General features: G+C 34.7%; 1 protein-coding gene across 1 annotated transcript; it reads right to left on the bottom strand.

Annotated features, from left to right (window-relative positions):
• Positions 1-10,038: 10,038 nt before the first annotated feature.
• Positions 10,039-10,932, bottom strand: LOC149169154 (uncharacterized). The gene has a single exon (XM_089425098.1). It carries the CDS (start codon positions 10,930-10,932, stop codon positions 10,039-10,041), a length of 894 nt encoding a protein of 297 aa, XP_089281224.1.
• Between the last annotated feature and the right edge of the window lie 282 nt (positions 10,933-11,214).

Raw genomic sequence — 11,214 nt, forward strand, 5'->3', positions numbered from 1 at the left:
AAGATCACTTAGAAGCTTTACTAGAAGTCTCTATAGGAAAATCGATCATGTCTCAATTATTACTAATTAATTAATTATTTTCCTAAGCTAAAACTTAAAAAAAAAAAAAAAAAAAAAAAAAAATTGATTAATTAATTTAATTAAGAAATTTACATTCAAAAGAATAATTTGGGCTTGGAGATATTTTCTGCTCTTATGTTCCTAGCCTCATTAACACCACGTGAGGCTAGAACACTTGTTCGAGCTACATCAACCAATAAAAGTCTATAATAAGTGGCACCAAGGAGGAATGTTAGGTGATAAGGTACTCAAAATTAGGCTCAAAACTCAAAGTGTCAGAATCTTGATAAACTTAGTTGCAGATCGAAGAGTTTGTCATTCTGATTCCAATGGTGTGAACGACACTCAAATCCGAGCTCGTATGAAGAAGTTAGAGAAAATAAAAGTTCATGTTTGACTTTGACAGATGGTAGGAAAAGATGATGTGGCAAGGCCTTCTAGCGAATGAGGAAGCGCCAAGTGGCAGGCTGCCATTGGCCCCTGCATTTCACAAATCACATATTGCAGCTGGGTCGTGTTAAAGAATCTGCCCCAAGGAAGGTTGGGTTGCAATGCAATAAATCACAATCACACTTCGTAATATGGAAGGCATTGCAGAAATCGGCCCCCAGCATACCTGAGTTGTGATGCGATAATAGCAATCACAGATCGTAATTGCACACCACAGAAGGCAGAGTTTTGCATTATGTTACCCGTCGGTTCTCTGCCAATTGCAATTTGCGAAAGGATCCCGGATGCGAGGCGACTATGGGTTACGGTTAATAGTACTGTCGGGTCCGCCATATCGCAATCATAAATCGCCTTGCTGCATTCACAGACCATAAGACCACTGGTTTTCCGACGATTGCGATTTGTGATGGGATGGTCGATGTCGACAGATTATGGATTGCCGCACAGTGAAATTTTCGCTCAGTTAGCACTTTTTGGTGCTAATTTGTAGGATCATGCCGGAAATGGGGCAATTTGTGGAACAAATATTGGGAAAAGAAGGGGAAGTCATAACTTCTTGAGTTTTTCACCAAATTTGATGAAGAAAAGAGGTTAAAAAATCATTTTTTAACATTTTGGACTCATTAGAGTAGGTTTCAGAAGCATTTGATCATTGTAAACACATTTTTATACGTTTGAGCATAATAGAGAGGCCCAAGCCATTGGAAGTTAGACCAAGGAGATGTAGCCCAAGAGGGGTGAACTCCTTTATCATGTTCCTGTTGTAATGTATTTTTGATGATGTTCTATACATGTTTATGTTGTTGTTCAGTCTCTTATTTATGTCTAATTTATCATAAAATTAACATAAAAACTCATCATTTTGCTTGCAAAAATTCATGAATCCTTAAGCACAATGAAAGCATTTTGTTTCTAATCTTAGGAGGATCTTAGCACAACAATCTAATATTCTAAATTAGATCATTTTGGTATCAGAGCACTATGTTTGTTTTATGAAAGAAATATTTAATGGTTTGCAAGTTTATGTCATGCTTACAAGGTTAAAACTCAAAAGAGGTGAAGGAAAGGTGGTTGGAAGCCCTGAAGTTGGGTCAAGGGGAAGGAGAGCAAGGTTGCCACAATCTCCAACACTAGTTCAGCTTCAAGTTGCAGTTGAAACTCCAAAGATCATGTCTCATGAAGGAGAACCTACAAACATGACAGAATATGAGTAGACCTTCAAAAAGGCTTTCTTTGATATGACAGAGATGGTAAAGGTCCTCTATGAAAAGAGGAATACCAGATTGCTAGGGGAAAGTTCCAAACCTCCCAAAGGAGAAGGCTCTTCAGGAGGAGGTAATGGAAATGGAGACAAACCTCCACCCTCCCCACCATCTTCTTCATCTTCGTCTTCACAAGCGTCTTCACCCTCTTTCACTAACACAACCTTTATTCATACTCATCATCATACTTCAAAAGGAACTGGTAAATCACCTTTTTTAAAACTTGATGTTAAATTTGAGCTGCCCAAGTATAATGGTGAAGTGAATGCAGAGAAGCTTGATAATTGGATTCGTCAGTTGGAGGTCTATTGCAAGATTCAAAACCTTCAAGAGGATGACATAAAGTTTCAATTAGCTTCCTTGAGAATGGAGGTTGCAACACTAGTATGATGGGAATCAAAGACCCAAGAGGAGATTAAAAACACGGTAAGATCTCAATTTCTTGGAATGATTTCATTGCTACAATCAAAATACAATTCTACCCTCTAGCTTATATGAAGAAAGCCATCATGAATTGACAGAATTTTAGACAACTTAAAGGTCAAAATGTGCAAGATTACACCCAAGAATTCAGAGAAAAGGTCTTTGATGTTAGGTGTAGGTCTGCAATCACAGGACACATTGTTGAAGTACATAAGGGGTTTACATGGTTACCTTAGGCATATTATCTTAATGTTTAATCCCAATAATCTAGATGATGTGTGTGTGCAAGCCACTAATCTTGAGGCAAGAGGGAAAAACACCCCAGAAGAAGGTAGTAAAAAGCCATTTAAGAGTAAAGGAAAGGAAAAGGTTTTCAAAGGGAAGGCACAAAAAAATGTGTCTATCAAAAAAGAAGGAGAGAAAGTTACACGCAAACATTGTTCCAGAGAGGGTCACGATGAAGCTCATTGTTGGAAGCTTCATCCCGAAATGAGACCAAAGAGAAACAACAAGGGAAAACAAAAGACAACTGCCACCACTCAACAGAATTTGGGATCTGATTCTGGTGATGAAATTAAAATCACAGCCATGGGGTTAAAAGGAAAAGAATCCATTGCCAGCACTAGTTCTTCAGACTCGCAAAATGAAACTCCAAACGAAAAGAGGAGAATATAACTTTTTTCACATAAGGGTGATATCAAAACACAACAAGATTGATACATTTTTTGATAGTGGCTCTCAAGCCAATCTTACCTCTAAAAACATTGTCAAAAGTTTAAATTTAGAAACCGTTCCACATCATAAATTGTATCGACTTGGATGGGTGTGTGACAATGCGCAATTGCAGGTTATGAGAAAGTGTAAATTGAGATTCACCATTACTACAAATTTCATAGATGAAGTGGAGCCTGACGTTGTGTCATTAGATCTCTGTGGCATAGTTCTGGGCAACCGATACCTTTATGACAGAAAAGTTATCTTCCATAGACATGAAAATTAATATATTTATTCAAATATGGAGTAGAATATATTGTGAGAGTTCATAGCAAGAAAACAAATCTTTCGCTTGTTAATGTAGGGTAGATAAAAAGACTAGTAATAGGAAGTTAGGATTGTACACACCACTTCTGGTTCCTTCACGACCGTGGGAGAGTGTTTCTATGGATTTTGTAGGAGGTCTTCCATTTTCAAAAAGACGTCATGATTATTTGTATGTAGTTGTGGATAGGTTCAACAAAATGTGTATTTTGATGCCATGTAAAAAACAAGTTACAACTGAACAAACTGCTCAGTTATTCGTTCAGAATGTTTGGGTGCATTTTAGATTGCCCACATCTATTGTTAGTGATCGAGATTCTCGATTTGTTGGGAATTTTTGGTCAAGCGTGTGGGGATTCATGGACACCAAATTGAAAAAGAGTACAACCTTTAATCCATAAATAGATGGTCAAATAAAAGTGGTGAACAGAACAATGATACATCTTCTTCGTGGGTATTGCAGTAAGCATCCTAAGTTGTGGGATGAACATTTGCACTATATTCAACATGCTTACAACCGAGCCAAGCGCTCTTCCATTCAAACTTCGCCATTTGAGGCATGCATGGGATACTTTCCTAAATCTCCTTTGTATTTTATTTTTGGCAAAGATATTTCTATTGAAGGCCATAGCGACATAGACAAAGCAAGAAAGTTCATTGAAAAATCCAATTAGTGCACCAAAAGGTTCAAGAACAACTTGAGAAAAGCCAAGGCAAGTACAAAGCAAGGCACAACAAGCATCGTCAAGATCACAAGTTCCAAGATGGTGATGAAGTTTGGGTTCACATTAACAAAGAAAAGCTCCAAGGAGAAGGTAAAAAGCTAAAACCAATTAGATATGGTCCATTCAGAATTTTGGAAAAGATTGGTAACAATGCCTTCAGGTTGGATTTGCCTTCATATATGCAAATTTATGTTGTTGTTAATGTTGAGAATTTAACGTTATATGAGCCTCCTTTGATTGAAGATAAATGAGAGAATATTTAGATTCCATCTATTGAAGACTTTTCTCCATAATTCCTTGACGAGCTTTAGCAAGACACTATACTTGACAGAAGAGACATCAAAAAGGGGAAGTATTGATTATCTTCGAGTGGGGCTTAAGGGTACAAATCCTTTAAAAGCCAAATGGATAGAGGTTGGAAAGGTGAGGGAACTGTACCCTCACCTGCTGAACAATTATAAGTGATTATGTTGGGATCCAAAAGGCTTCCAGTGGGGAGGAGTGATCAGGTGTAATTAAGCTCAAAAATCGAAGTGTCAAAATCTTGATAAACTTAGCTTTAGATCAAAGATCTCATCATTATGATTCCAACGGTGCAAACGACACTCGAATCCAAGCTCGTATGAAGAAGTTAGAGAAAGTCAAAGTTTAGATTTGACGTAGACAAATGGCAAGAAAAGATGATGTGGCAAGGTCCTTCAGCGAATGGGGAAGCGCCAAGTGGCAGGCCTCCATTGACCCCGGCATTTTACATATTACAGGCTGGTCGTGTTAAAGAATCAACCCCAAGCAAGGTTAGGTTGCGATGCGATAAATCACAATCGCACTTCTCAACAAGGAAGTCATTGCATAAATCAGCCTCCAACGTACTCGGGTTGCGATGCGATAATAGCAATCACAAATCGCAATCACACACCACAAAAGGAAGAGTCCTGCATTATGTTACCCGCCGATTCTCCGTCGATTGTGATTTGTGAAAGGATCCCGGATGCGAGGCGACTATGGGTTACAGTTGGTAGTACCATGGGGTCCACCATATCGCAATCACACATCGCTCCACTACATTCATAGACTATAAGACCGCCGGTTATCCGCCGATTGCGATTTGCGAGGGGACAGTCAGTGCCGACAGATTATGGACTGCTGCACAGTGAAGTTTTCACTTAGTGAGCGCTTTTTGGACATATTTTGTAGGATCATGCTGGAAATGGGACAATTTGTGGAGCGAATATTGGAAAACAAGGGGAAGTCATAACTTCTTGAGTTTTTCACCAAATTAGATGAGAAGAAGAGGCTAGATAACCATTTTTGAACATTCTGGACTCGTTGAAGCATTGAAGTCATTGGAGCATTTGAGCATTGTAAACACAAATTTTTACACATTTGAGCATAATAAAGAGGCCCAGGCCTTTGGAAGCTGGACCAAGGAGACATAGCCCAGGAGGGGTGAACTTCTTTATCATGTTCCTGTTATAATGTGTTTGTGATGATGTTTTGTACATGTTTATGTTGTTGTTCAGTCTCTTATTTATATTAAATTACTCATACAATTAACATAAAAACTCATAATTTCACTTGCAAAAATTCATGAATCCTTAAGCACAATAAAAGCATTTTGTTTCTAATCTCAGGAGGATCTCAACACAACAATCTAATATTTTAAATCAAATCACTACGTATCTAAGAATACATCTTTCTTTTGACATAGATGTAGTTGTAACCAAGCGATCACCTTCTCCATTAGACACTTTCTTGCTTGATTATCCCTCAAGAGGTGTGGGGGGGGTGAAGAGAACAAGTGAATAAGATAATTCAAACTAATTAAGAAAAAGAATTGGTCCCTTCAACCAAATTAAATGAGGCAATGAAGTTAACATTCAAGACCTAAACTACCCTTGATTAATATGTTGGATTGATAGAAATAAGAAAAAGGGAGATAAGTGCGGCTTGTTAGTTTACAATGTCATCAACAATTAAATTAAAAAAGACATATCTTCTCCTAAAATGTTGTAAAATGACCAAGTTGAATTTTGGCCTTTGAAATGTTAAATTTCTAATTGGACATTTAAACTTAGACAAACAATTAAAACTCAAAGAAGTGACCTAGATGTAAGTTGTATAGGGATCAAGATATTGAATATCAGGCCCAAATAGTGAATCAAATTATAAAATACCTTATTAATAATGTAAATATTCTACTTATCAAAAAATAAAACATAACAATAATTGTGAGTTTCTTTAATGTTCTATTTGTATTCTTTATGTATCTAAAATCTCAAACCCTAGTGTAGTGCAATTACAATAAAAAAAAAAATTGATGCGCACATGGATTTTCAACCAATATGAAAATATAATAGCTAAATGCACGAAAAAATAAGTAAACCATATTATTCCCATCACATTTAAAAATCATAAACCAGTGGCAATTAACTCATCTCTTTTATAATGCAGACTACTTTGTAACATTGTACAAATAATTCCATTTCTTTAATAATTTGTTTTAAAGAGATGACATGTGAAACCCATTGCTAACAGGTAGCTCTTCTCCCTAGCCATAAGTGTGTCAATGTTGATTCTATCTTTAGATTAAGGAAATGATATGATAAAAGAGTTATAGGCATAGGAGTGAGTCACAAGTATCAAAACTTGTGACCACAAGACCTTTGTAAGACTCCTTTTCCAATTAAGGGCAAGAGAAACAATATACACTCCCTAACACTAACTCATTAACTCCACTTGGATGAAGATTCAACATAAGGCTTTTGCATGGAAGAAGCTTCTGCTAAAACCAAAAAACACCAAATTGGTTATATCAAAACAATATCTCATTAATATATTTTAGAAATCCCCAATAATTTATAACCACAAAACCCTTTCTACTCTCCTTGTTGGAATACAAAAATATGTGTATTAGGTCAACACTACTTTGTTTGATCTACATAGATTAAAGTGAATGGATATAAGCACAAGAATTTTTCATGGAAACCACTTTTTCCACATGCAAAAAAACACCTTGTTGGTTAATCTCCAAAATAAAATCTCTATAAGTGAATGGATATAAGCACAAGAATTTTTCATGGAAACCACTTTTTCCACATGCAAAAAAACACCTTGTTGGTTAATCTCCAAAATAAAATCTCTATATTAGATATTACTAGTACGAGGGAGATTTAGGTATCAACTCCTCCTTGTTATGTGCTTTGTTATGCTAAAGATTATTTTGAAGAAAATATAACAACGAAGATTCTTGTATCCTTCTTTCATTTCATCATATCATAGGTGCAAGTAAACAACTAACTAACAACATAGTATCTTCTGTTGGTTAATCTCTAAAATAAAATCTCTATGTTGAATATTCTTTGTTCAAAGGAGATTTAGGTATCAACCCCTTCTTGCTAGGTATTTTGTTATGATAAAGTATTTTTAGAAAATAAATATATAAAAACAAAGATTCTTACATCCTTCACAACTAATTAACAACATGGTATCTTTCTTTTGATTATATCATATAAACATGTTTTAAAAAAATGTAAGATTAAAGTCAAATAAAACATAAATCTTGAAAAACGTAAAACACAAAACATGATATTTAAAATTTCTCTTCTCAAAAAATAATAAACCATATATATAAATGAGATAATTCGAACTTTCTTTCTCAAAAATAATAAACCATATATACAAATGAAATAATTTAATTGGATAATTTTGAACTATATATACAAATGAGATAGTTTGATTGGATCATATCATGAGTGCAAGTAAACAAACCACTAACAAAATAATATCTTTCATTTGATTATATCATAAAAACATGATAAAAGGAAAATAACAAAAATAAATATAAATTAAAAATAAATAATAATACAGGATTAAAATCAAATAAAATATGAATTTAAAAAAATATAAAATACAAAACAGCATTTGGAACTTCCCTTCTCAAAAAAATAATAAAGAATATGATATGAGATAATTGGTAGGGACAAATGAAGAGCTAATATCAATTTTTATTTTTATTTTTTTGATATTCTAATCTGAAAGTTGAATAAATTCTTCTAAAAGATATTCAATCATGTCCACTTACATTTTTTTTTATAGATATTCAATCATGTCCACGTACAGTAACGACATCATAAAAACTTTCTTTCTTGACATTCTTAACTTAAGGTTGGATAGATTCCTTAGATTTATCAAAATGCATTAGATTCATGTTTTAGATGTATACTGTAAACAAAACTTCGTTTATCCAATAGCATTTTCCCTTCATCCTACCAAGAAAATCATAACCCTATACATTTCTTTATGACTAGGCTTATATTGATAATGTGAGAAAAGGGTTACACTTAAAAATATTCCACATATAAGTACATTCCTTTCTCAATGGGGTTTTGTAATTGCTTTTAAATAAAGTGATGGTGGATAAGAGTAATATAAATGGTAAATACAAAATTTTATATTTTTAATAAATGTGTGACATACTTTTTTTAATATAATAAGTTTTTTTATATTTATTATTAAATATATTATTTGCTATATAAAAATAAAGTTTCTATTTTTTTTAAATAATTTAATTATATTTTTAAATATAAAAATTTGTTTAATTGATTATGGTTAATATTATTGATTAATTAGTTTTATGTTAATGAGATTTTTTATATGAAGTGCATTAATGTATATTGATGAATTTGTTACATCAAATGTGAAAGGAAATAAAGTGTTTAAATATATTAATGTATAAAAGATAAATTTTTAAAGAATTATAATTAATAAAATAAAATTTGTAAAAATGTTTACAAATACAAATGATTATATAAAAAATAAACAATTAATTTTACAAAAATAAATAAAAAATGGAAATGTAATTGGTTAAATGATATTGAGATTAAATAGAAAAAAATAAAAAATAAAATTATAAAAATAAAGAACAATGAAAGAAATGAAAAAGGCCAATTAAAATATAAATAATATATATAAACAAAGAAATATGAAATATGAAATAAACTTTATTTATTTAGAAAAACAATTATTTAGATCCAACTTCAAAATCTATTTGTATCTCCTAACTTTATTGAATTTTACAATATTTCACGTAATTGTTGGAAAAATTTGAACCAACTTTGATTAATTATTTTATGGAGTGTTACACGCCATTTTGTCAAATGATCACAAATCTGGATCTCTCATTATCTGATAAACTCTTGCAAGCAATCCCCTACAATGTTGGAAGCAAGAACATTCTTAAAACAACAAGAATCCTTGATTACATTGCTAAAAAACCTAATTTCAAGCATTTTTGCACTTTTCCTAGCAACTATTTGCGCAAATGAAGTTCCAATCATTGTACCCTACACAATCTATCGCTATGTTTTCTATTGAAAGGTGCGGAAACCTTTTAACATAGGTAAAAATAAAAAGCAATTTCTAGAAGCTTTGTTGGGTAATATTATACCAACAAGAACAACTCAAGCCCCTACCTATTTGGGCCTCATCCAAAAGTTCATGAATTTATTCCCTCTCATTATGGAACCCTAATCCCCATATTTATGGATCTGATCCTTAGAAAGAGGATCTCTAACCCTCTCCTCTTATCTTATAAATTCACTACAGACCAGAGGGGAAGGGGTTGACTTTTGATGTAAACTTATGCTGTCAATTTGAGGCTAGAAGCTTGTCATTTAAGGGAGGATTGGAGACTATTGGAAGGAGATTTTCCAACATCAAGGCTAGGTTGTATCTCTCCTTTTCATTCAATTATAATACAAAAGAGTATTTCTTTCTCACTATATTGTCCATTGGATCTGATATATTGTATGCTTACTTTCATTGTCCATTGGTTATAATGTTTTTTTTTTAACAGGAACGGTTATGTTGATATTTGATTCTTGGCTGGAAAGCCTTAATTCATGTTACAATGAGGTGAACAGAGCTAAGAATTCTCAGTTACCGGGCACCACATGCCTTCCTTTCTAATAAGCCTACGACTTTTACTAGCTGTGATTCTTGTAGCTTTGTCTATTTTTCCTAAATTACAAATGCAAACAAACTGTTGTAATAAGAGGCAATAAAACATTTTGAACAGATGGTTAAGGGATGGAGTCCCAGCCTTCGTCTCCGTCTCTTAGAAGGACTCCAGGAGGGAGGAGAACAGCTTTGTTGGCTTCAGCATCGGCATCTTTATTGTTGTCTCTCTTTATATGAAGAAATTCCACATTCTGAAAGGTATTTGTCAGGAATCTGATTCTGCTCAGAAGTCTTGATAATCTTAAATCTGTGGGAGAAGAATTGTCCACCATGGCCTTAATAATGGATTGGGAGTCTCCAAAAATAGTTGCTTCTTTGATGCCCAGAAAAAGGAGCAGCTTGAGGCCCTGGAGAAGAGCTAGAGCTTCGGCTTGGATGCTGGAATTGAACCCCACTCCCCAAGCATATCTGGCTTCGATTCTGCCATCTACGTTTTTAATAACACCCCCTGCTCCGGAGCTGCCGGGGTTTCCTTTAGCAGCACCATCGAAGAATAGAGTTTTTCTTGCCTTCTTTTTGCAAAGATCAACGAGCTCTGCAGCATTGAGGCGGATTTGCCAATGCTTAAGGATATGAGGGGGACTGACTTTTTCAATGAATTGGAGGCCCAAAGCATCGCCCCAGACAGCGTCCTGATCGCTAAGGTCTGCTCTGTCTAGCTGATCGCCCAAGCATTCTTTCAAATGACTTTTGATTTTTGTCCAGATTATCCTGAAATCACTCTTCTTGCCATTGAAGATCCTGTGGTTTCTTTCCAGCCATATGTGCCAGAAAATTATTTTAGGAATGGCGAGCCACGCTTGTTTGATGTGCAGGTTCTGAGGTGATCCACCTGGGTACATGCGCTTCCATATAGAGAACAATTCTGAGCAGTGAACAGGTGGGGCGAAGTCAATGTTTAAAGGCTTTAACACCTCTTTCCATAGATCGGCTGCAAAACTACAGGAGAGCATCATGTGGGCGGCGGTTTCTTCGTGGCCTTCACACAGTGAACAGCGCGAGGGACCAATTACGCCTCTTTTACGGAGCCTGTCCTCAGTCAAGATCCTGTGATGACAGAGGATCCAACAAAAAATGTCAATCTTGGGAAATGTTGGCTGAGACCATACCCCTTGCCATGGCTTTGGATCTGGCAGTGCATACGGTTTCTAAGAGAGCTGATTATAACCTTTTGAAACTGTATAAGTACCCGGGACTGAGCCCCATCCCCTCGTGTCAACTTTTCTGGTATTCAAAGG

Source organism: Pinus tabuliformis, chromosome 4_2 (genome assembly GCF_031772625.1).
Source record: "Pinus tabuliformis cultivar Carrire ecotype Pingquan chromosome 4_2, CPIR1, whole genome shotgun sequence".
In the NCBI taxonomy this organism is placed as follows: domain Eukaryota; kingdom Viridiplantae; phylum Streptophyta; class Pinopsida; order Pinales; family Pinaceae; genus Pinus; species Pinus tabuliformis.

Coding starts and splice junctions, on each gene's coding strand:
- LOC149169154 (XM_089425098.1), bottom strand. CDS start 10,932: ATGATGCTCTCCTGTAGTTTTGCAGCCGATCTATGGAAAGAGGTGTTA.